This window comes from Trichomycterus rosablanca, chromosome 21 (genome assembly GCF_030014385.1).
Source record: "Trichomycterus rosablanca isolate fTriRos1 chromosome 21, fTriRos1.hap1, whole genome shotgun sequence".
NCBI classification, from domain to species: domain Eukaryota; kingdom Metazoa; phylum Chordata; class Actinopteri; order Siluriformes; family Trichomycteridae; genus Trichomycterus; species Trichomycterus rosablanca.
Window position 1 is genome coordinate 10,083,635 of NC_086008.1, and position 27,848 is coordinate 10,111,482.

General features: G+C 38.7%; 1 protein-coding gene across 1 annotated transcript in view; it reads right to left on the reverse strand.

Moving 5' to 3' along the window:
* notch1b (notch receptor 1b) overlaps positions 1-5,116 on the reverse strand; it is a 55,126-nt gene extending 50,010 nt beyond the window's left edge. The window contains exons 1-2 of the mRNA XM_063018243.1: positions 4,953-5,116; positions 2,890-2,965 (exon numbers count right to left, since the gene is read on the reverse strand). Coding sequence (XP_062874313.1) covers positions 2,890-2,965; positions 4,953-5,010 — 134 coding nt within the window. The 5' untranslated portion in view covers positions 5,011-5,116. The remainder of the gene's footprint in view (positions 1-2,889; positions 2,966-4,952) is intronic.
* Positions 5,117-27,848: the final 22,732 nt, after the last annotated feature.

Below are 27,848 nucleotides of genomic sequence, written 5' to 3' on the forward strand. Positions count from 1 at the left end.
TGTCTCAAAGCAACTTTACAGAATCCAGGACCGACAGACCAAAAAAACCTGTTGAGCAAGCCGAGGGCGACAGTGGCAAGGAAAAACTCCCTTAAAATTACAGGAAGAAACCTTGAGAGGACCAGACTCACCAGGGACCCATCCTCTTAGAGCCCCTCCTTAAGGCAAGACCAGCCTTCACCCTTCTAAGAAGGCTTTGCACAAGATTTTGAAGTGTGTTTGTGGGGATCTGTGTCTATTCAGTCAAAAAAGGCATTTGTGAGGTCAGTCACTGATGTTAAACAAAAAGACCCTGCTTGAATTCAGCAGTTTTATCAATCCTAAATGTCTTCAATGGGTTTGATGTCAAGGCTGTGTGCAGGCTACTGGAGTTCCTTCATACCAGACTCTTCAGACCTTGTTTTACCATTTTATTTAAATGATTTCATACACCTAAACTCAATAATAAGCAAGGTGTTTACTTTGACCATACAGTGTGCTTGGCTTTGGCATTCCAGACACAGGTTGAATTGTTTGAGCAATACATCTGGAAAGTGTTATATAAGATAAAAATATGTTATATAAGACGCATCTGTAACACTGTCCAACCACAACACTGCCAAGCTGATACTGTCCGGCCCTCGGTCAAGACCCTTGTCCCAAAGTTCCTTGGATTTTTCAATGTTAAGAATGAATGCTTGCTATGCTATATAACAGAGGATGTACTAAACAAGGAGCTACATGGCTGCAGCAACACGTTTAATACATGGTGGGGGGAACACTGCATAAGCATATGTGATGCAGATGCTTCAAGGTAGCTGTACTGCATTACACATTTTACATTTAACAAAACTGCTAAGTAGCCCAGTGTGGACAAAATAAAATAAGCAGATAAAAAAGATGGAACGGACATAGACACAGGTTTACAAAGACTACTGTTCTGGGAAAGCTGTTCAAAAACAATTTAGAGTGTGTCTGTAAACATCTCTAATGTTGGACAGGAAAGCTTATAATATGCTGTTTATGATGAAATGATTTTATACAACTGTTAGCAATGGTTGCAGATAAAATCAATAAATAAGTAGGGTGTCCACTTACTTTTGGCCATATAAGGTAAGTCACTCTTCACCTGATATAATAAGTGAATAAGAGTGTGTGTAATATGTAACAGAACATGCCCCCTGTAATAAGAAGGTATTTTCGCTCTGTTGTGATATGTGGTTAGCATAAATCATTCATTCATTGTCTGTTTTACCACTGTTTATCGTGGTCAGAGTCAAGGTGGGTCTGATTCACTGGTAGAAAACAGGGAGTAAATATCCCGGACAGGTCGCCAGTCCATCAAGGGCGCACACATTAAGACAATTTTTCACACACATTATACCAGTACTGCAGGCAGAGTAATCAAAATCACATGTTTAAAAAGCTTCAACTTACTAAACATTTAAATGTGGTTTGATTTCAAAACAGGCATGCCAAAAAGCTGTCAAATGAAAAAGAGCCCATTTGCATCGTTTTAACTGCCTCCCAGCTTTATGCCGTTACTCCAAATGGCTCCACAACTTCATCAAAGACAAACTTTCCATGTGAATAAATGCCTACAAACATTCATTTACGCACACACCAGAGCCAGCATGCTTCCAAACCCAACCAGCACAATAACTGTCCCCGAGCGTTTTCAGGACATGCACAATGAAGCCATTTCATACTGGCACAGGGGTGGTCAAAACTGACCTGTGAACCTGCAGCCTGCCAGGGCTGGCCAGACACGCCGCATACCCAGCGGCCTGTCCACTTTCCGTAATGGAACAATACACAGAAAGCAGCATGCGCTGGTAACCGAGCATCCCGGGGTGGGAGGAGCAGTCTCATCCTATCGCCATGTTTAATTAGAGGAGTCTGAGGGTAGCCGGTCACAATACTCGCTTTGTGGCCTGCTTGCAGTGGGGCGGCTGCCAGACAGAATTAAGACGTGGCCCTGCGCCAGCGTGGCCCTACGAGCAAGCGGCCCTCTAAGGGAGGCCACGAACAACGCCACTGACCCCATTCAGATTTACAGATAACGGGAAAGAAGACACTGACTCCCTCTGCAAACGTCCCTGAAACGCAAGCCCACGTTTGCATCTGAATTGTGTGCACATAGGAAAAGTTCAAAAGGCCAACAGAAGTTAGCTCCGCCCAGAAAACAACACAAAAATTTGACCATTTAAGAAGAAAAAATTGGTCATTTTAATCAAGAGAGTGAAGCTATGCACTTTCCTTTTAATATCTGGATGGTGGATTGTTGCCAATTATGAAAACATCCAGTCCAATTACACACTGCTGCCATCTGTCCTTATCTAATATAAATCACACAGAGAGAATGGCCATTCAAAATGGGACAAAACACTGAAGTGGGGGCAGGGGGCAGATAGAGGGTATAGGCATTCTGGAAAGCCACACACAGATTAGTCACACAGAATTAATCTAGAGGGAAGAACAATGGCAGCTGAGCTTCTGGCAAACCCCAGCTGTCGTTTCATAAAAGAAAAGAGAAACAAGATTTAGGGCTCAGAACGTCTCTCAGACTTTTACTCAAAGAGTGCAAACTGCTAGTTAAGACAGGGACAGGAGCAGAAATCCAAAATTCCCTCTTCCATCATTGCTATCATAATCAGCCATACTTGGCTAGTCTGGAATGTGCATTAACCAGCTGGAGTGAACCGTACACACATATTGTTTGAATTTGTATGGTAAGGTCTAGGCAAAACAAGCAAGCATTAAAGCAGACGCTTTTCTTTGAGAGCTTCTGTATACTGCTGACACACTATTAAAACCATTTTGAAAAAAAAAAAACGAGGCCAAATATCAATGCAATGTTATTGGGATGGTTTAAGCACTTTTGATGCACCTGTAATGATTCATACTCACTTGCATTCTCCTCTTCCGTCTGTCGTAGACACACACGTTCCTCCGTTCTGGCATTTCTCAGAACATTTCAGACCACCTGTAAATAAAACACTGTCAGTAAAGGCTTCTGTCTGGTTTGGAAAAATACCCAAACTGATATCACATTCCTAAACCAAATTCTCAGGCTTTTTTTTTGTCTCCGGGTTACAACGAGCTTTCAGTTATATGCAAAGTAAGGTTCTGCACGTTGGAGAAAAACCAAAATGCCATGGCTGTAAGCCCAGGGAGAGTGACTGGGGCGATGGTGTGATTCCTAGCACTCTAAAGAGATGTTCGGAGGCAAGAACACCACACTGGACTACTCATTCATTAGAATGCAGCTGCTGTCCAGGATGAGTGCTATATTTGGTTGTTAACAGCCCTGTAAAATATTTCTATGTTTAAGTTTATGGCTTCTACTCTTAGGTACATAAAAAGGTACACTAAAGGTACAAAACATAATTAAGAGTGTAAATAATAAATTAATTCATCAATTATAATATTAAAATTGTTTATTTAAATAACATTTAAAATTGCATATGTGAAAAAGTGTAATATAAAAGTACATACAAGTTTTTCTTTATTTTTACCCTTTTTAGGCATATTTAGCAGTCCTTAAATTCTTTTAATGTATTTTTGTTTTGTTTTAAAGCTACATTAGAGAAGCATGTACTAGATCCTTTAAATAAAGATACAAAACAGGTATGTAAAACTATTATACAAAACTATTTAAAATGGTCAACCTTTTGCACAGGAGTGTTATTTGTATTTATTTCTTTATTTTTCAGTTTGTTTTACTTATTTTGAACATATTTTAAATAGGTTTAAAGGTTTTAGGTTTACAAAAAACACTTCCAGTTACATTAAAAGTAGAACTAAAAGCTAAATTGCACAGTTTGGTACATTTTGGGACCATGTACATTCTTTTTTTATCACTTTGGGCACATTTAGAACAAGTTTATTTGTGAACATACTTTTTAAAATGGTGAAGGAACTATTTGCACATTAAGGTTGCCAATGGTAAAAATACACACATTTAATGAAATTATCCAGTATATCCACTTTCTTTTAAAATGTACAGATAGAAATAAAAAATATATTTAGTAGGTTTAAAAGTAATGTATTTAATCAGTTTTAAAGTTATGCTAAAGTTGCTAAACATTTACCATGTTCTCTAATAAAAGGTACACAAACAAATAAATGTTACACTGTAAAACTACACAAAATTGCACTTATCAGTATTTTGAGTGCATTTATTTATTTATGTTGTTATCTGGTTAGTATATTCACTTATTAAAGTACTGTATATTTATTTAGTAGTTCAGTAGTGTTACTTATTTATTTGTTTACCAAAAACATGTTTAATAGTTACATTAAAGGTACAAACAACTTACATTGTCCTCTAAAAACTGACGTTACCCAGTGGAATTACATTTTTTATTGCATTTAATAGTATATTCTGAGAGCTTATCTTTAATATTTTGTTATTATTTATTTATATTTAGTTAGCTTAATGGTAAATGTGTTGTGTAGCTTATAGCTAACGTTACTTACTCACTTGTTTATGGTTAAGGAAACAAACAGGTGAATCATTAAACTAAAACCACTGCACATAACTAAACTGCCTTTCCCTGGGTAACTATATATATATATATATATATATATATATATATATAGTTTATTTTACTTTTTTTTAATTGTATTTACTATTAATAGTTGATAAACACATTGCTACACGTTAAATGCTGTCTGTAGCCCAAGCAGGCTGCAGTACATGAACTTTTGGAGAAGCTGCTGGGATTCCGTTATGTCACCTGACACAAATGACTATTCTAAATCAACTCAACTTGTAATGTAACTTTTACTAACTAATACAATTCAATCCTGCATGACTTCCAGTCTGAGCTCAACAAGTGGGCTGTGATCGAAACTCAGCTGCTGATACAACAAACTTTCCAATCAGCGCGAAGTCCAACTCAAATTCTGCAGGTTTGTTCCAAACTAATGTGCATCAGAAGTTTGTATTCTGTGATGTTGCATCTTACCTTCAGCCAAAACAATGAGAGAAATCAGAGGTATCAGTTTCCCGAGGCGAAGATGCATTCCTTCTTATGGATTAAAAAGCGCTGTGTGATTCCGCGCTCGGTTAACATAGATCCAACATTTGTTTCGTTAGAAGAAAATACAATACAGAATTAGATCCAAATGTGGCACTTTTTCGGTGTCTTCTCCAGCTCCTGGTTGCGAGCTCGCTGTGAACGTGTCGGTGAATGGCAGGATGGATTATCTCCTCCTCACATCCGTCCCTCCCAACCAGCGCTGAACGTTCAGTCTGAGTGAGGTGCGGTGAGAAAACCACGCCCCTTTCACACGCGCTCACACGTTCAAAACGCGCACGCGGATAAAGTTGGTCGTGTCCCAAACCAAACCGTGTAATAAAGCTAATCATTCAAATCAGTTCCTTTATGTTTCAACAATATAGGTTGAAAAATAATTCATCAGCGTTTTACTGTAAATTATAACAAACCTTAAACTGTTTTTCTACGCACCTCTACGCTACATGACCAAAATAATGTGGACACACTAGTTATTGATGTCAGGTGTATCAACAACACCCATTGCTAACAGTGTATAAAAGCAACTACAGTATATGAAATAAATTATATACTTCCAACTTTATAAAAGGAGTTTGGAAAAGGCACTTTCCGGTTCCAGCATTACCGTGCCCTTGCCCTACAAAATGAAGTCTTTAAAGAAACGAGTTTGGTGTGAAACCAGTCATTTTCATCCAACATTAGTGCCTGACTTTGCAAATGCAAAACTTCACTCACTCACTTTCTTAATTGCTTATCCAATTAGGGTCGCTGGTGCTGGAGCCTATCCCAGCTTTTCAATGGGTGCAAGGCACACAGTAATATCCTGGACGGGGCGCCAGTCCATCGCAGGGGAGACACACACACACATACAAACACCCATTCATCACCTATAGGCCAATTCAGTGTCTCCTATTAACCTGACTGCATGTTTTTGGACTGTGGGAGGAAACCCACGCAGACACGGGGAGAACATGCAAACTCCACACAGAAAGGACCTGGACCACAAATGCAAAAGTTTATATACAGTATTTCTCTGAATGAATGTGGACACATTCTAACAGACATACTCCTTTATCCTAAGTTGTAGCTTATTGGTTAAGGTACTGGACTAGTAATCAGAAGGTTGTCGGTTCAAGCCACACCTCTGCCAGGTTGCCACTGTTGGGCCCTTGAGCAAGCCCCTTAACCCTCGATTGCTTGGACTGTATACTGTCACAACTGTAAGTCGCTTTGGATAAAAGCATCCACTAAATGCCAAAAATGTAAATGTTATCCTGTTAGAACAACCTGTTCTAACAGCAAGAAAAGAAGGACTTCATAATGTTATTAATGCTGATTAATTTGAAATGGGATGTCAAACAAGTGTACAGTCAGGTGTCCACATACGTTTGTCCTTACGGTGTATCACAAAACTCAGAGCTACAGTATAGAATGTTGTAAATTGACCTTTTTTAACCTAGTGCATGTTTTTGGAGGTAGAAAAGAACCAAGGTACCTGGAGGCGGCACACGTGTAACACTAGGAAAGACTCATTATAAACAGTGACCACAGGCAGGATTTGAACCCAGGACCCAGGTCTTTAGGACCAATGTTTCTGTGTAGCACTCATTCTACCAGCTGGGGTGCTAGGAATATGGTTTGGTACTTGGTGACTTTATGTACAGGGTGTGTGTTCCAGTTTTTTAAAGTATTGCTCGACTATCCTCAATGCTGATCACAATTAATAAAGTGAATAAAAATTAACTAATAAATAAATAATTGAAGAAACATTGTTATCCAACACACAAATTACCAGCGGTAACCAATGGTAATTTGTTAATGTAAAAACTGCTTGACAAGTTCCCAACTTACTCCAGAAATATTTGTTAATGAGGACCATGCCCTCCAAAAAACAATTTCATTGGATCAGATCATATCATATCAAATAAGATCATATTTGATCTTCTTGTTAAAGTAAAGTATTGATGCTGTAAGATGAAATAACATGTATAACTTGTCATTAAGCTTTCTCACGTGACAAAGTACCAAAGTCAATCCCTCCCTCTTATTGTGATGAATAGGGAGAATTGCTTTCTCTTGTATTATGACAAGGTGAGACGACCAGTTTCTGTACCCAAGGGAACAAATTTGCCTTGTTAATTTGTTCCGAATTTCTAATTGACACCATTCAATCAGGCTGAGAACATGCCAAAAGCAGCAGGTACCAGAAAAAGAGTGTGGGAAACGTCTCTGCAGGCAATGCGACCTGAAGGCTGGGAAACGAGATCCATTGTGGAGGCAGCACTCATGATAGGGAGATAATTAGAACTGTGTACAGACATGCAGGAACCTCTCACCCAGCACACTAACATCAGAAATGTGAGAATTGTCATTTTATCTGGAGACATGGTCTCACTTTACTGAGTTGTGTGGCATGGCTAACAGGGTTTAAGTGTGAGGTGTGTGTTGCAATTAACACTTTTCCTTGAGCTGCAAACGCATGTATAATATAGGTCTGTGGTGAAATCAAGTAGTATTATTTACATTTCTATTAGTCATTAAGCAAAGTGATTTACAAAAGGTGGAAAACATCCCAGGGTGCAAAGCTGCAAGGATTCAGAATAAGTAACTTCAATGGTGGTTCTTAATGGTTTTAAACCAAATATCACTCCTAATTAAAACAAAACGAACCAGTATGACATAAGCAACTTATAAGTCATTTTACAAGAACACATCCACCACACACAAAAACTTGCAATACACTGATCAGCCATAGCATTAAAACCACCTCCTTGTTTCTACACTCACTGTCCATTTTATCAGCTCCACTTACCATATAGGAGCACTTTGTAGCTCTACAATTGATGACTGTAGTCCATCTATTTCTCTATAAATCTTTTTAGCCTGCTTTCACCCCCACAGGACCACTACAGAACAGGTATTATTTGGGTGGTGGATCATTCTCAGCACTGCAGTGACAATGACATGGTGGTGGTGTGTTGGTGTGTGTTGAGCTGGTATGAGTGGATCAGACACAGCAGCGCTGCTGGAGTTTTTAAATACAGTGTCCACTCACTGTCCACTCTATTAGACACTCCTACCTAGTTGATCCACCTTGTAGATGTAAAGTCAGAGACGATCGCTCATCTGTTGCTGCTGTTTGAGTTGGTCATCTTCTAGACCTTCATCAGTGGTCACAGGACGCTGCCCACGGGGTGCTGTTGGATGGATATTTTTGGTTGGTGGACTATTCTCAGTCCAGCAGTGACAGTAAGGTGTTTAAAAACTCCATCAGCATTGCTGTGTCTTATCCACTCATACCAGCACAACACACACTAACACACCACCACCATGTCAGTGTCACTGCAATGCTGAGAATGACCCACCACCCAAATAATACCTACTCTGTAGTGGTCCTGGGAGAGTCCTGACCATTGAAAAACTAACAAAGCATGCAGAGAAACAGATGGACTACAGTCGGTAACTGTAAAACTACAAAGTGCTTCTATATGGTAAGTGAAGCCGATAAAATGGACAATGTGTAGAAACAAGGAGGTGGTTTTAATGTTATGGCCGATCGTGTATATAGCTCTGCTGTCTGTTTCGTGTCTGATCCATCAAAGTAATTGTCTTGAGAGTTTTAAGTCAACAGTTTTTGAGACAAATTCTGGTCTGTGGTAGTTACCCACACTTCACTGTAATAATGAAATAAATATGTTCTACTTAAATAAAGCCACTCTGTGGGTCAAGTGTCATCCATGGAACCAATGTGAATTCAGATAAGTGCAGCATTCTAGAAGGTAGATCTAGATCTGATCCCAAACAAGTCACTTTTTAACATGATGAAGCCTTGCAGCTCCCCTGCTGCAGTAAAACAGCGCAGACATTCTTCTCCTGAGACTTTCTGACCTTCAAAAAAAAAAAAAACTTCATAGAGCGAGGACAAACAACAAATTCACTTTCTCACAGGCTTTCTCTTAAAAAAAAAAAAACTACTGAGAAAAGGTTTTACATAAGAACTGTACTGAACTCAATGATTGCATGATTTATTGTTAGATACCAATAAACAAGATTTATGATTCTTAACTTTTTATTGTAAACATCAACTCAAAACAAGCAGTGCAACACTTTATAGCATAAACTCTAAAAATGGACCGGGCTTGAGTCTCAGTCTCAGAGGACAGTGTAAGTTCCTGTGCCAACATTTTGGCCTTTTTCTGTGGGGTGGAGTGTGATGTTTAGGGATCGAATAAAACCCACAAACCACAAATCTTTTCTGCTTGGCACATGTCTACAATCTAATGGGTGTAGTCCTAATAAAAGTGTAAAGGATTTCTAGAATCTAGATGTTTCCCTGTTTTTGTTAAACAATGTTTAAAATGCATTTTTTTTGGACCTAACCAAAATCCACCACTCTGAAAATGGACTTACCTCTCTTGTTTACTACAAAGTAGGGGTCTGTCTTTCAGAAACTGAATGTTTGTTTGTTTTATTAGGATTTTAACGTCATGTTTTACACTTTGGTTACATTCATGACAGGAACGGTAGTTACTCATTACACAAGGTTCTTCAGTTCACAAGGCTATATCGAACACAGTCCTGGACAATTCAGTGTCTCCAATTCACCTCACTTGCATGTCTTTGGACTGTGGGAGGAAACCGGAGCCCTAGACATGAGTAGAACATGCAAACTCCACACAGAAAGGACCCAGACCGCCCCACCTGGGGATCGAACCCAGGACCTTCTTGCTGTGAGGCGACAGTGCTACCTACCGAGCCACCATGCCACCCCAGAAACTGAATGACCATAAACATTATTAAAACTAGTACAAACACATATGCATACAATAAAATACACTTACCAAGCACTTTATTAGGTACACCTATCTGGTGTGTATACATTCAATGATTTTTACAATGTAGATAAATTGTGTGGATATACTGTTATACTTACACAAGTACAACATACATTACCATGTCATTACCATGTTAGTGTCATTGCACTTCTTGGAATGGTCAACTACCCAAACATTATCTAGTCATTAAAGGTCCTATTGGGTTCCTTTTGATTAAAAAAAGGGTACAGCTTTGGCATATGTAGCTCATAGACCATTAATTTAGACAAACTTGGGTTTATTTGAACAAAAAGCATTTGCCTTTGTGTAATTAATTTAACCACCAACAGATTTATAAAATAGATTATAAGGTTCTTACTTTTTGACAGGTTGGGATGAATGCAGTGTCAAGTGTGAGCTAGTCCTTATTATTTTGTGAGAATTTGTGTCAATTCAATCAAAAAAGATTTAGTGTACATGATACATTAGAATTTGGGCGCTTTTCCATGTTAATGGCCATGATTTTTAGACTGTGATGTCCAATAAGCTCATGGTCAGGTGTGCACATATTTTTGGCCATACTATGTACATTTTGGTGTTCACAGACTTTAATGTGCTGCTTCATTAAAGGATCTGGGTTGTGTGCTCTTTGAGAAACAGATTAAATGGGTAATTCACAATTCTGTTTTGGGTATTAAATACCACACAGAAAAGTAAACATATTCTTTATTATGTTAAATACATGGGGAGGAGTTACTGAAAACAGCTGCACATGTTGCCCAAAGACATGTCTGGGCACATCCTCTTCCAGTCCCTATCCATTAGCAATGGAGCTTTATCATCATCCCACACATTAGTCCTGGTTTGTTCTGTTGCGTTACCATAGTAAATGAATGGTGTGGTACTGTTAGCTACATATGCATTATACCAGTAACAATACTGGACCACTGGGTTAGTCAATTTGGATTTAAATTGATGGGAGGCTATTGTGATTACAGTAGTAACTCAGTTTACCTTTCAGAGTTCTGAAAGGTACCCATACTAATAATTTTGATTAACAGACAATAACAACAAAAGATTTTAATTTAGTCAATAATGAACTGAGCATTTCTAGATTCAATTTCTTATATTATTTGGATTAAATTACTAAAATTAATATTTTGGTTGTCATTGATTGTATGAACACCAGAGCTCTATGGCTATGAACGTGAGAAAAAAACGTAAACCCAGATGTTTGTGGGTTAAATCCATGAGATTCCCATAAAGCAAACACTGTGATAAGGCCATGGGATTAGGACTCAGAAAAACACTCCCGGTCTCTTGTTATGGATCTGCTTCTAAGAATTCTCTCCTCCAGAGATTCTGTGTAAGTTTGGAAAACTCCTAAGCACAAAATCAGCAATTTTTAGTAAAGTCGAGAGGAAGGATGTGGATTAAAAACTTCCTTAGTTATTTCTAAATCCCACACTACAGCAAACAAAGAGCTCACGTCAACTGTCTGATCCATAAATTGCTCACTTAAGCTATATAAAAATCTAATGTAAACATTTCCTTGCATTCCATAGACTAAATGTAATTACTGTTTTACCTTGCATTTTGCTTAACCCTGTCCCATCTTTGGGTGATGGATAGAAACAATGCCATTTGGAGTAAGTAAAAGTCTTGCTTGGGTTCACATCTTCCTTCGCACCATGGTAACATTCTAATCATTTCACAGGCCTGGGTCAGAGGTGAAAAAGCTTTAGTACATACAAAGGATTTTAGTGAGTGAAAAACCAACATGGCACACTAATCAGGATGCTATCTGCATGTGCTAAAACTTTACCTGCAAGCATCACTTGCAATGCTAGCCAGTGATCCAGAATGGAAAAAGATGTGTAGTTTTTAAACTTTTACAGCCTCTAAACACCTTTCCACCTAGAAGCACGACTGAACGAAGAAAGTCTTTCCTAACAGCTGCAATTAGATTATTCAATAATTCATAATAATTTATAATAAATACCTACCTTATTGTATGCTATGCTTACACCAACTTCTAATGTTTACATGTATAGATTTACCTGCAAATTCTTTAGCTTGTTTTTTATACTGTGTCAGTGGATGTTGTATGTATGTAACAAGGTATGAGCTGCTGTAACAAAGAAATTCCTGCAACGGATCAATAAAATATCTGTCTGTCCGTCCGTCCGTCCATCTATCTTTAAATATCTTTAAACACACTGTGCTGCATGGTGCAGGTTGTAAACACTAAATTAGTACAATAAATCTCTATCAGAATAAATGCTGCTATAGTTTTCTTTTAACCAACTGCAAATTAAGTTTATCTGGGAGACACTGCAAGCTTTGTTGTTTACATACACCACAGGTTTCTGTGACTGTGTTTCTTTTCTTTCTAAAATATGTCTGTGTTTAAAAGCATGCCACTAGTAGGAATGGCTTTTTAAAATGCTTCTAAGTGTGAGTATGAGTAAAATAGTTAGTGAATGTGTGATGCGGTTATACTGTATAAAAACTATTGGTGTTAAATTAACACTGGTGATTTTGCCATGAAAGGAAACTTATAGTACTGTAGATATATGGCTTCTGCTACTGGTCTTATATCACCCTTTCTAAGGCCCCTCCAGACAGGTGTTGCATTTTTCACTTCAACATTTGTGACTTCCAAAATGTGTGAATTCTATAAAGCAGTTTTTCGAGTAAAGTAAAAGTTTGGGTGTAATTTTTACTCTTGCCTGAGCTTCTTTTTTTGGTCAGAGTTGCGGTTGGTAGCTTGCTGTAATGAAATCATACAAAATATATACCATGGCAAATCATCATCATCGTCCTCATCATAAAAAATTTTATTAGTTAAATTACCCACATTGTTTATAGTAAAGTTCTCGTCTGAAGTATAAATGTCTCATTTAGGCTAAATTTATTTATTAGGATTTTAACATGTTTTACACTTTTGGTTACAGTCATGACAGGAAATGGTAGTTACTCATTACACAAGGTTCATCATTTCTCAAGGTTATATCGAACACAAGTCATGGACAATTTAGTATCGCCAATTCACCTGACCTCACATGTTTTTGTACTGTGGGAGGAAACCGGAGCTCCCGGAGGAAACCCACACAGACACAGGAAGAACATGCAAACTCCACACAGAAAGAACCTGGACCGCCCCGCCTGGGGATCAAACCCAGGACCTTCTTGCTGTGAGGCGACAGTGCTACCCACTGAGCCAACTTTATTCTTACAGGCATGAAAGCTGGATGTATAAAAACACATATGCAAACTTGGAAAAACTAAATATAATTTGAATAACAGTTTACATGCACTGTAATAACTCATTTAAACCATTTACAATTTGGTCTGTCATACAAATAATTATGATTAACTATTTAATAATTAATTTCCTCTTGACATTATGCTTATATACAGTATTATACATTATTGGACAGTAAGATTTTTTTTCCAAAACTGTCTGACACTGGGAAAATCTTTGTGGCTGCCCCAGGTGTTGTAAACCAGAAGAACAACAGAGGTACCAAGCAATATTTAACTAAACAGCCCGAGAAGGTGTTCTGTGCAGCATAAGCACATCATAAGTGCATGTGAGTTTAGGGCATGGCCTGTGTGAAAACACACAGAAAAATGACTTATTTGTTCGGTTAAGGAGTTACAACACTGCCAACTTCAGCTTAAAACAGTTAGATTTCTTGTAAATTATAGACATTTCTTTAATCAACATGGACATTACATTTATGATTGGAAAACAATACAAATGTTTTTGGCCACTTCAGACATACACCGATCACCCATAATATTAAAACCACCTCCTTGTTTCTACACTCACTGTCCATTTTATCAGCTCCACCTACCATATATAAGCACTCTGTAGCTCTACAGTTACTGACTGTAGTCCATCTGTTTCTCTGCATGCTTCCCCTTTCATGCTACTACAGAGTCACTACAGAGCAGGTATTATTTGGGTGGTGGGTCATTTTCAGCACTGCAGTGACACTGACATGGTGGTGGTGTGTTAGTGTGTGTTGTGCTGGTATGAGTGGATAAGACGCAGTAGCACTGATGGAGTTTTTAAACACCTCACTGTCACTGCTGAACTGAGAATAGTCCACTAACTAAAAATATCCAGCCAACAGCGCACTGTGGACAGTGTCCTGTGACTAATGATGAAGGTCTAGAAGATGACCAACTCAAACAGCTGCAATAGATGAGCAATCTTCTTTGACTTTACATCTACAAGGTGGACCAACTAGGTAGGAGTGTCTAATAGAGTGGACAGTGAGTGACACGGTATAAAAAAACTCCAGCAGCGCTGCTGTGTCTGATCCACTCACACCAGCACAACACACACTAACACACCACCACCATGTCATTGTCACTGCAGTGCTGAGAATGGTCCACCACCTAAATAATACCTACTCTGTGGTGGTCCTGTGGCTAAAAAGATTTGTAGAGAAACAGATGGACTACAGTCAGTAATTGTAGAACCACAAAGTGCTTCTATATGGTAAGTGAGGCTGATAAAATGGACAGTAAGTGTAGAAACAAGGAGGTGGTTTTAATGTTATGTCTGATCGGTGTAATTTGAGAATCCTGACTGATAATAATGATTACACTGTGATAGAACAATGATTTGATTATATGGAGAAATTATTGATATTAATATTTGACTGCACAACAGATTATAAATGTGACTTAAATAGTCAATTAAATACAGAATATAACAATACAAATACAATAGTACATATAAGCAGATACTACAAAGCAATGCATTTATTATAATTTCTATTTTTACAAGCCAATTCAGTAGATATTTTAATGGCTTTATTGAGTTTAGTAAAGCACATTTATTCATGTAATCAAACCTGTTATTACATTCAAACCTTTCGTGACCAAGACGCCTCTTGTGCTGTGAAACAGCCCACCTGAAACTAGTACAATGCCCCATTGTTAATCTATAGTAGCGTTATAGTTTCCCAAGTGAAACAACAACTAATTTATGCATCCTGCCCCCTCCACCATCCACAACCCAACACATTTATCATACATTGTATTGTAGTTTGACAATTTGTTAATGAACGACAGAAAAAGTAAAACAAAGAGTGAGAACTATACTACTATTATCTTATACAAATGACTGATGCTCACAATCACATATTACCTACATGACAACATTTGTTTGTAATCACACAGTCACTACTGATTGCAGCATAAAACACAGACTTGTCTTTTTTATAGTAAGCCCAGCTGCTTCCCAGAATTGTGACCTTACACCAACAGACAGACGACGTGTGGAGAGACACTAGTGAGCCTGCGGTGCTCCACCGCTGGCAAAACTGCAGAACAACTCAGTATCCGGGTCTGTTTTTGGCCAAAGAATCACAAACAGGAAGTCACTTGGGGCCAGTCACACAGAGACACTTCCCCCTTTTGTTTTGGGGGAGGCTGTGTGAGGGTTTACAGCGTAGACCCAGTGTCGCCTAGCATCTCCTAATGCTGGTCCTGCTCTCAGCACACCCACCGTGGCTGCATGACCTCATCGTGGCTCTAGTGACCTTTTTCAATGCCAGCCGAAAACCTTGCAGATACATTTGCACCAGCTGTTTTGTGTCAATATATATTTTATTGTAGATGATTAATGATACTTAATTTGAGAACAATGTTGGTGTGAAGTAATAGATACTGCAATTAAACTCCGGTTTTTAAACCGTAGCTTACTACAGTGATTTATAACTTATTTTGTTCACTATTACTTAATGACAATCAAGCTTGAAGCTGTAGCTTTATAACTAGGGCCTTACTAAATCTACTCATCCGTGTTTTGACATCCCCCATCCCTGCCTCCACAGAATCGGTTAGGAGTTTCCCAAACTCACTTACCCGAGTTGTATTTTTAGCTGCTTTAGACTTTGACATCTTGGACATTTTGTTTAACCCGATTGCTAGTGTAATCGAGCGTCTTTAGAGTTCGCTGAGTTTATACAGAATGTAATATACTGTACTTAGACAAACTGTCGAGAGCATAATAATTTACTGGCTTGTTCTTTTGATGCGTAGCACAGACTACACAGAGATGATCAGGTGTGTAGAGAACCACACTTTCCATTGACTATGGAATCCAAGAAGAAACAAAATGCACTTAATACATAAACACATACATTAAACATTGTCAGCACACTACACCACCAAAAGTCTGTTACACTAACTTAATTGCCGTAGGATTGCTAGGACCGCCTCATATTGCATGTTGCATCTCATATTTCATACATTATGTGAATGAAAAATGTTAAATCACTAAAACACAAACCTTAAATTTTAAATTTCACAGCAAATTGCCTATTTCACAGGAAACAGCTCATTTCACGGTCTGTGATGTGATTTTTGCGGCTGTGAATTAGGTAGGGCCTTATTTATAATATGTGGCATTCATAACGTGCATTCTGGACTCCTAAACAATAGAAAAAAAGAACTATGGCTTGATGAAACAACACTTACATTCTATCCTATATTTGGACAGATTTATAATTTAAGAAGTCAACTGATATTACCAAATATAGGTGTGGCTGAAACATGTTAATTCAATAATAAAGAGTGTCATTATAAGAAGGGTCCATAAACTTTTGACCATATGTTTTAGGTGAATTTTACTGGCATTGTTTTATGCCAGATCTACACTTGTATAAACATCCTGTGTTAGTAACAATGCATTGTGAAAGACTATTATTTTCTTACTGGATCAGCCAGACTGTTGACATTCATGAACTACAAATATTATAGTGCACATTTTTTAGACTTTTACCAGTGGGTTTTATTTTTAAGCATCCATACCCAGATTTTAGTAAGCAAAGCAAGCAAAGTAAGCACAGCATGTGTACACTAGCTGAGACGTCACGTCAGACTAACTCTATTTTTGGACTTTAGTGATTTACAGTTTCCTTAATCAACTTTTGAACTCTCCCAAGAAGCTTGACTTTTAAAGACAAAGAAATTATCAGTCGATGTGAAATCGCTGATATCAAGGCAAAAGAAGAAGTCAGGGAAAAATCCTGTCACGACTAGATTGTTCGGAAAATGTGGCCATTTTCCATTTCTTCTCTTGAGATGCAGCAGCACCAAAAAAGCTCTAATTTATCTCTGTTACTGCCTGACATGTTTTTGGTGCCTCCCACATGTCAGCATTATAGGAAAAAAATACGTCACTGTGGTAAATCAAGACAGCGATTAGAAGTTGTTGCATCCAACATTTTTTTTATTTATGGAACAAAAAAGAATAGCAACACTACTTAATTAAAGTTAATGATCACCTGAACATGTTTATGTTCTTGTTGAATGTTTCATTTCAAAACCACAGGCATTAACTTGGAGATAGTCCTTGCTAGCTGCTATAAATGAGCAGAAAAATATACTTCAAGGAAATACACCCTTGGCTTCAACATGTTCCAGTTCATCTCAGTTCTGTGTGCAGGTCACTTAAGACTTAAAACCATTTCTTTATGGACCCCACATTGTGGTTTGGGCACTGTCAACCTGACAACAGGAAACCCCACACTGTTGCAAACAGTAAGCTCACAGTTCTACCAAGGAGCCCAATCAAACCATATAATATTTCCAAATAATTATTCTATTATTCCTTCTTAACTTTCACAGCTGACATCATGATAGCAAACTGTAACATTCACCTGGATTCTATCAAAGCCAGATTTGTCTGTAAGCAGATGAAGCATTAGCGACAGTGATAGCCAGTGGTTAAGGTACTGGACTAGTAATTGGAAGAAATTGCCTGGTAAATCCTGTAAATCTAAATGTATATACATATCATCTACTGCTTTACAGTTCAGCTGTTGGTTGCCCTAATCTGTCACTTCACAATAATGGTTCTTATGTGGTTTTAGGATTACTTTTGAACATCTGGACGAATTTCCTTTAAACATAAGGTGACTATTAGTTGTTTTTTTTTGTACTGCACTTAACTGCAAATAGATGCAGTCAAACTAGCCCTGTTGCTATTGACACAGTGAAGTCACCATCATAATCACTTACAGGACATTAGGAGGTCATGCTACATAGTTACATAACACATCAAATGCTTTTTACAATAAGCAGATAAAAATTTAGTACTTTTTTTGAGAGATCACTATGTGTTCCATGCCCTGTGATAGACTGGTATCCTTGTCTTGCTCCCATTAAAAAATTGAGTGAGTATGTGTTCCAATCATTCAATCACAAAAATTATAAAAAATCCCAAGACTGCTATAAAAACATGTCCCTACAAGTGTATGTAAATGTTTGACTTTACCTCTGCCTATAGTTAAATATACAGCATTAAAGTCTATTTCCTTGAAGGCAAACAGAACTGCATGAGCTTTAAGCATCCAAAACACATACTGAGTCCACAGGAAGCCAGCGATTTTATTACACAGGGATCAAAAGTAGATGTGTCCTTAATGATTCGTTGTTAAGACCCACATTTGTGATAATACTCGTGGAAAATCATTATATTTAACTATTTACTTGAAGCTCTATGGCAAAATTCTCACCCATTAATTCAGTACAGTCAGAGCTTCCCATGCACAGATATGAGGTTCACAGGCTGCTCAAATGTCAACTCACTTCAAGTCTTTTCATGTTCAGCTAGAAGGTGTGAAGTCCTGGTGGAGGAAATTACGATTGGTTTGGAAATCACAAAGGTAAAATGTACAATAGAGGAGGTGGGTGAGAATTAACTGGTGAGACAAGAGATAAAGAGTTTATTTGTTTGCTTTATTACGTAGCTTATGCTCAGTTGTTCATTCAAAACAGTGTCCAGCAAGTACAGGTGCAAAAAAGTCTGTGAACCATTTGGAATTCTTTTATTTTTACTAGCTGCTTCATTCTGGCCAGGCCAGGGTGCTTCTGTAACACTGGGCATAAGGGCCATGCCATGGTAATCTGGAGCAGCGACCTTGAAACCCTTGAAGAAATGCAAGCAGATGTTGGAAGAACATGTGAAAGAAACACATTCTGTTTCAAATAATATTACTTTTCTGTTTCACATTGATTATTAGCTCAAAAATAAACTGCTTGTGTTACAGGTAATGAGTTGTGGGTTGGAGAAGTGCAGTGTTTCTAATTACCTCGGCTCTAGAGATGGAAAAACTGTATACTGGAAAAACTACAAAAGTATTTCCCATTTTTGGGTGTTCATTTGTCCCTAAAAGACTACAAATCCACAAAAGACTATAAACTACAAAGGAATAGAAGCCAGTAATAGAAGTCAGTTCCCCCTAGCAGTGGGCAGCCTGCAAAGATCAACCCAAGATGCTCACCAAAATAAAATTTAATGACCAACGGAAAGTTCACTGTGGAAAAAAAAAAATCAATATCATGACAATATAGGACAAAACAGGACCTTTCAAAAACAAAATTTCAATACAATCTGAAGAAAATAAAACTGCATTAAATACACAAATTGCCCATCCCAGCTGTAAAGCATAGTGGTGGGAGTATCATGGATTGGGGCAGTGTCTGCCTTGGAGCTTAAAAACCTTGAACTGAAAGAGCCACCAGAGTCAACCTATCATAAGCTCCAACAAATTACACAGTCACAAGTTTATAGCAAATTACAAAAGCAAGGGTGGACTAGTAGGTAGAGTTCCAGCTCTGCCATGCAGCCACTGTTGGGCCCTTGAGCAAGGCCCTTAACCCTCTTTGCACTAGGGGCGCTGTACAATGGCTGACTTTGCCCTCTGACCCCAGCTTCCAAACAAGCTGGGATATACAGAAAAAGAATTTCAATGTACTGTACAACTAAATATGTATATGTACAGTATATATTTCAAATAAAGGCTTTCTATTCTATTCTATTCTATTCTATTCTATTCTATTCTATTCTATTCTATTTTATTCTATACTATTCTATTTTATTCTATACTATTCTATTCTATTCTATTCTACCTTCCAGCAGAGGGGGACAACCACAGGGTGGCTACTTCTGCAGGCTAGTCCATACTCCAAAACATTTGATTTCTTAGTGGATCCATCTAGGCATGGCTTGTGCCAGTGTCTCAACCGGAATCACAGTTGCATTAGTAAGGGGGTATTTCACCATCCATCATTCTGCCCATAGACACAGCCATTTGTGTCTGCTAAGCACCCAACCAGACCACAACTCTGGTCATTGCTTTTAGTGTTTTTGTCTTTTACTATGATGAACTAAATATGAAGGTATTTCTATATTGTTCACATTATTCTTGAATACCTTTTTATCAATGAATCACATCCATAGCTTTCCCATTTTTACATCTTCTGTTGAGACATAAACAATAAAATACATCTTGGGATTCCTCACCCCTCCTCAAGCTACAGCAAGCCAAACATTTGTAGCTTAAAGGTGCTCACATGGGACCAAGTGTCCCTGCACCCCCAGTGTGATCCTCAGGCACTTGCTCTACAAAAACAAACAAAGTAATTATGTATAAAGCAGACGGGGAGAAAAAGGGAGAAGACCCATCCGCCACTTTTCCACCACAAGAACTGCTGAGTTTACAACCTGTATGTATGATACATCTCAGCTTTCCCTTAACTGTCACCTGATTTAAACAGAGTATGGGAGCATCTACCCAACCCGATTTTCATGTTCCCAGCTTTTTTTTTGGCTTGTTCAGCAGCTGCATAAGACCAGAGCCTGGGAACGGAGATAGTAGAGTGGAAAATGATAACCTGCTGCACATGTGTATGTTTACAGTAAACAGATAGAGACTTTGGGACTTTTTCCTAATTTGAATGCTTGTTGTGGTTATTGGTTAATGGGTGTTATTATCATCATAGCTTAACAGACTTTTAACAGACATGGGTAACGCTTTTATTTGTAGTAGAAATGGGTTGTCATTACTGGGAAATTGGGAATTACTGCAATGCAAACACATGCAAAACCATCAGAAAGAATGTGAGACTTGATACCAGGGAAAAAGAAATTAATTATTTTCTAAGTTCCTTCTCAGTACATCCCAGTAATCCTGATAAACTCCTATAAAACACAAACTGTAATTATGTATAAAACTCTTTATATTTGCCAAACACTGTGCTGTCAACACTTTTTCTGGCACTAAAAGCCAGAAGTGGAGTGCAAGAAGTAGTAGTATTGCTAGAACTCATTGCTAAATTGTGTTTTTGGAAAGCACTGGATTCATCGTGACTTCATGATGATGCAGTTAGTGAAAATGAACTACGATTTTTAAATTAAGGTATTTTTTTCCTTTCGGCTGCTTCGTATACTGGGGTCGCCACAGTGGATCTGGTCCGCATACCAGACTTGGGACAGTTTGTACTTACTGATGCCGTTCTCCTGTTTCTATTCAAGCTTGGGACTGGCACTGAGAGCGCACTGACGAGTCTGCCTCCCAATGGCTAGGCTGTTTTCATGTCTATGCAGATGCCTATCCGGATCCGGCCAGTAGCACTTACTTCGCCACCGTTACCCTGGTCTGGACCTTCTGGAAAAACGGTTCTTCTTGTTATTCTTTTCAGACTGGATTACATGTTGACAGGGGAGAGACTGAAAAATCATTAGATAAATGTAATAGCACCTCTGAGATTAGAACTGGGGATCCCCAGATCTCAGCAGTTGTGGACTAGTGTACTCTACAGCTGCTATATAATTGTACTGCAAAAGGCCGGGGCAAATTTAGGTTCTAGATTTTACCACCATCTACATCATCAAAACAAGGTAAAAGGTGAATTGGCAACTATAAATTCCCTTCAGGTTTGAATGTTTGATTGTGTGTTGCCCTGTAATCGCTTGCCACCATGTCCAGGGTGCAGCTCTGGCGTGTGGCACATTTTTACAGGCTGACCAGGTTAAACAGTTAAAATGATTCAATAAATGCAATCTCTCGAAAGTAATGCCTCTTAATTAATCTATTAACATTTGAAAATGTATAATATGGGAACAGCCAGTTTTCTTTGTCATGCAATGTGAAATTGCACCACTTCTTAGAAAATAATTCATTTAAAACTGTCTTTTTGCTGGGGTTAGATAAACATGTTGTAAATGCTTGCCCATGTGTTCAGGGTTGTTAAAAGATCCTGTGGGAAAAGTCTTACAGGCTTATTAGGGAGTCGTTGGGGTGTAAGATGGACCTCCAGCTGCTGTCTTGCACCAGCGGGGAACAGGTGAGCACATGGCTCATTTAAACCCACCAAACAATTGTTGAAACTGATCCCCATATATTAAGCACAACTGTTAAGCAGAACATTTAAAATGCTATAGCTGTTCAAATGTAAAAAATGTAATTGAAAAAGGATGAAAAATTTGCCTCCGTCCTGTTTATTTTCCTACTGGGAGTTTTGTATTGTGTCTGCATGGGTTTCCTCTGAGCACCACATTTTCCTTCCATGTCCCTAAAGCTGACAGAAATAGGATAAGCTGGTGTAAATTGCCTCTACGTGTGAGTGGGTGAATGTGTGAGTGGGTGAATGTGTGAGTGGGTGAATGTGTGAGTGACTGATGATCTGTAGTGGGTTGGCAGCCTGCATTGCACCCAGTGTTTCCAGATGGTTCTGGAATTCCTAAGATCCTTATTGGGATGAAATGATTTATAAAAAAATTAATAAATGAATAATAAAAGTTTGTTGTGAACTTATTTTCTTCCAAATCTTTTATTGTATTGCTGATTTATTTCAATAGCCACTAAACACATCACCAAGATTTATATCACCACAGACCTAAAGCCTTAAATGCACCCTCTTACCTTAGATAAACTTTCCTAACCTCTCACCCCCTTTACTTTTTATTTATGTGCTTTTATTGTTACAAGAGCCAAAGATCCTTTTCCTTGTATGTTTTTGTTGGAGTCTCTGAGTCTGTTCCTCAGTTTTGTATTGTTTTCTGTTTTCTGAATGAGCACACTTTTACTACGTGATGAATTGGAACTTGTCTGACTAGATCCCACTTCCATTTAAACCTACAATAGAAGTATATCCAACAGGATGTAAGTACAAACAATATGTGACAATAGTATCGCCTGGTCATGCAGTAAAATTTCTTTGAAATTCACCATGAATACAATAAACATAGAAATTGAATAAAAAAAAACCATAATTGGCGTCTTGTCTGGGGTGTGTTACTGATTCTGGGGAAGCCGGACCCACAGCGACCCTGACTAGGATACAGTGGTGGTAAAAACATTTCTTACACATTGCAATGCCTGATCTACAAATGCCCTATTTAGAGAAATAAAGTCTTACTTGACAATTTAAAGAGTACATTTAATTTGTTGTGATACTGTTTGTAGATCTTTGTTTGAACATAGACAATAAGTGACTTAGTGTTCAATTTAGTTGGATTGGACAGATACATAGATTTCACACCATAACATCACTTATTTACTGTAGCCAAACTTAAAAAAAAATCATCTTTATTTGGAAATGCAGCCAAACGCGATGTGAAGAACTATAAGACCTATGAAACCAAACCAAACATACACCGAATAGGCATAACATTATGACTACCTTCCTAATACTGCGTTGGTCCCCCTTTTGCTGCCAAAACAGCCCTGACCCATCAAGGCATAGAGTCTGACACCTTTCTATCAGAACCAGCATTAAATTCTTTAGCAATCTGAGCTACAGTAGCTTGTCTGTTGGATGGGACCACACGGGCCAGTCTTCGCTACCTACGTGCATCAGTGTTCCTTCCTTGGACCACTTTTAATAGATACTGACCACTGCAGACCGGGAACACCCCACAACAGCTGCAGTTTTGGAGATGCTCTGACCCAGTCGTCTAGCCATCACAATTTGGCCCTTGTCAAACTCGCTCAGATCCACACGCTTGCTTCTAACATCAACTTTGAGGATAAAATGTTCACTTGCTGCCTAATATACCCCACCCACTAACAGATGCCGTGATGAAGAGATAATCAGTGTTATTCACTTCACCTGTCAGTGGTCATAATGTTATGCTATTATGCTATTTAGTCATAAGAGCATTGCCTGTTAGCAGTTGTTGGGGCTGCAACACCTCAGCTTATGAATGAATTCAGATAGATGTCCACATACATACGATTACTTTCAGTTATCTGCCTAAATAGTAGTCTAAATTTAGTGCTTTATTTGTTTTGGATCTAGTGTAATGTGAAGGAGCGCAGCAAATCAGTTGTGCCATTGGGTAACAATGCAAATTTAAGTGGTCAAACTTTACCAAAGTTCAAGTTTATGCAAAGTTGAACATTCACTTGGGAATTCATTTACACATGAAGTCTGTAATGCTTTTTATTTACTGACAAAAATATTGAGATCCTGCTTTCAAAAGAGCTCAGTTTTAGCTTTTCAAAGGTAAAGTACTGCAAAACAAATTTGATATAAATTTGATAGTTAATCCTAGTGTAAACACCCCTATGAAAATCTTAATATTCACAAGCATTCTTGTGTAGAGGAACCAGAACAGCAAGGGGTGCTGGTAGAAATGATATGATTTCACAATTTCAGCATCTAATTCATGATACATTATCTCAAACACGGGCGGCACGGTGGCTTAGTGGGTAGCACTGTGGCCTCACAGCAAGAAGGTCCTAGGTTCGATCCCCAGGCGGGGCGGTCCGCGTCCTTTCTGTGTGGAGTTTGCATGTCTCCCTGTGTCTGCGTGGGTTTCCTCCGGGTGCTCCGGTTTCCTCCCACAGTCCAAAAACATGACGTCAGGTTAACTGAATTTCCCTATAAGTGAATGTGTGTGTGTGTGTGTGTGTGTCTGCCCCGCGATGGACTGGCGTCCCGTCCAGGGTGTTACTGTGTGCCTTGCACCCATTGAAAAGCTGGGACAGGCTCCAGCACCCCCCTGCGACCCTAATTGGATAAGCTGATAAGAAAATGAATGAATGAATGAATGAATGATCTCAAACACAACAAAAACTGATCTTAAGCTTCATACTTTGATTTTAAGCTTCATACTTTGATTTTAAGCTTCATACGATCTTCTTACTAAGGATGTTCAGTTCAAAATGTATTTTAAAACTGTGCCTTAATATTTTACATTAGCTAGCTAGTGTATTAGTGTCTTACCATGTGTAAGGTAAAATTAACTATAGGTTATTACCTTAAATTAAGTTCATATTTACTTTTTAATTGATCATATTTACCACTGGAAAAGAAACAGAAAATGTAAAAAACGTTTGTGGTCAAGTTAGGGTGACTGATGGTATTTAGAAATGTAAAAATGTATTAATCCATTCTAATCATTTATTACAGTTTATATTATTTAATTAATTTTACTTTTATTCTGTTGCCTTAAGTTTTACTTTGCCATCAAAGACAGGAAAAGAAAAAAAAATCATTAGACAGATGTAATGTAAAAAGAAACATCTAAAAATAGAAGTGGGCGATGAAAAGTGTGTGTGAGCGTGATATGAGAAAGATAGAAGTGTGTAGAGAAATAGTGAGTGAGCAGGAGTAAAGTGCAGGGTCCCAGACAGGAGGGAGGAGGCAGGTTCCCATGCCCTGGAGGTCTCTGGGGAGCAGAAGTGGCAGATGTGACGTCTGGGTCACCATGATGGTTGCCTGTGGGCCGTGTAGGAAAACAGCTCTGATCAGTAGTGTATAGGATCAACGAGAGGGGCAAATGTACTTAAAAAGTCATGAGACTTTATACAGCACCAATAGTGGGAATTTTAGCTAATAAATATCACATTTTTGACAGTTTAATTCAAGGTTCAAAGCTCAGGTTAAAAGTCTCAAACATTTCCATCATTAACAAATCAATGTTGTGGGAAAACCCTTTAAACTCTTTGTGTTTCATGGGTGGTGTAAGCCAAAAAAATCATCTTAGTCTTGTGATATTTGATCAAAAACACTGTAAACCATGGATTTTTTGTTTTGAATAACTGTTCTTACACAGAGAGGATGAACTTGGCACAGTGTTATAATTAAATTTAACAGCAGAAACCTATGAAAGCCATGGGAATGCTATGTGGAGAAATGCTATGAAAATGATTAATTAATTGAATGTCTGCTGTACCACAGCTTTATCCTGGTCATTGTCACGGTGGGTCTGATTCATTGGGCTAAAGCTAGGACATTCCCAGAACAAGTTGCCAGATCATCACAGGACACACACACACACACACACACACACACACACACACACACACACTGTTCCAGTTTATTCCATGCAGTTTAAATTGTTGGTTGTGGTTCAGGGCTCTGTTCAGGCCACTGGAGTTTCTTTAAATCATACTTTTCTTCATGTCCTTATAGAGCTTGCTTTGAACATAAGTGGGGCCTTCCCTAAACTATTGCTACAAAATTGGAAGCATTTCATTTCCTTTATATAATTAGATTATTACACCTGCTTGCAACTCTTGCTGAAACACATATGAGTTAGAAAATTATATAGGATGTCCCAATACTTTTGACCCCAGTGGATCTGAGCAGATAGTGAAGTGAATCAAAATTATTCTGACTGGATTTGCAGTGGATCTCAGTAGACCTAAATGAATCTAAGCAGATCTGGAATAGACCTGAGTGGATCTGCAGTGGATCTGAATTGACCTAAGAATATCTGCAATGGACCTGAGTGGATCTGAATGGACCTGAGTAGATCTGAAATAGACCTGAGTGGACCTGCAGTGGGTCTGAGTGGAGCTGAGTAGATCTGGAATGAACCTGAGTGGATCTGCAGTGGGTCTGAGTGGACCTGAGTAGATCTGGAATGGACCTGAGTGGATCTGCAGTGGGTCTGAGTGGACCTGAGCAAGGACGGATTAAGGATAGTCTGGGCCCCTGGGCAAACGGTGGTTGAGACAGGACACAAGTTTGTCAATGACAACATTGAAAGTTTCGATCCGAAACTTGTCCTTTCCGTTAAATGCTACACCTGGCTCTGCACTATCATCAGACATAATTTTGCGCTTCTTTGTACGCTGGAGGTCATGCCTGTACTCTTGGGAGACAGCAGTGGTGACATTTAAAGCTGCCCCTTCAAACACCTCAAAGTTATCTCTCTGTGCTGCCACAAAGTCTCGTAAAGACAAGAGAAGTTGTGTAGCTGTACATATGTCAATATCATGCTTCTGCAGCTGCAGGCTTGTGGCTTGGAACCTCTGTAGTATTGTGTCCCAGAAGTATGCCATGAAGGCCAACTCCAACGTGTCCAATTTGTCACAGAGTGCAGAGGCTTCACTTCGAGTTACACATTTCTCCTCCATATCTTTAGACATGTCATTCAATGCCTCTCTCAGTTGTGCATAATATTTCCAAAGAGCCTTAGTTGACTCAGCTCGTGCGCTCCATCGAGTACCTGACAGTGATTTCAGTGTGAGTTTGATATCAGTATCACGGAAAACCTTTCCCCACCTGTGTGTAGATGATGCACAAAATGTGTACATTGCCTGTACAAAGTCAAAAAAACGTCCAGCTTCTGGGCTACTGTCAACAGCATTGACACCAACTAAATCCAGTGAATGTGCTGCACAGGGGACATAACAAATCAAAGTGTTTCTTTGTTTAAGATGAGCTTGGACTCCATTGTACTTTCACGACATGTTACTTGCATTATCATATGACTGGCCTCTACAGTTGGATAAGTCTAGGCCCAGATTCTCCACCATAGCAACGACCAAACTGTCCCCACTATGGTTTTCAATAGGCTCAAAAGCTAGAAAACGCTCAACTACATGTCCGTCATTATTAACAAACCTGAAAATAAAAAGTAAGTTGGTCCACATGAGCAAGGTCTGGAGTGGAGTAAACTATAACAGAGAAGTATTTTGGCTAGGGCCCAAAAGCATGGCTAGGGGCCCCAAAAGCATGGCTAGGGCCCCCAAGAGGCCCTGGGGTCAAAGTCCCTAATAGTCAGAGGATCCTTAAAATGGAGGGCCCTCGGAAATAAAAATATATTGTATCATAAATGTTGATAGGCATGGCAAAATGTTTTGGGCCAGGGCCCCCCCGGGGCCCCCTGACCTCAAGGGCCCCTGGGCGCAGCCATGTATGGCACTGTCCCCGTCCTCCTAGCTCGAAGTAAAAAAAAAGATTACTGTTAGGGGTCAAG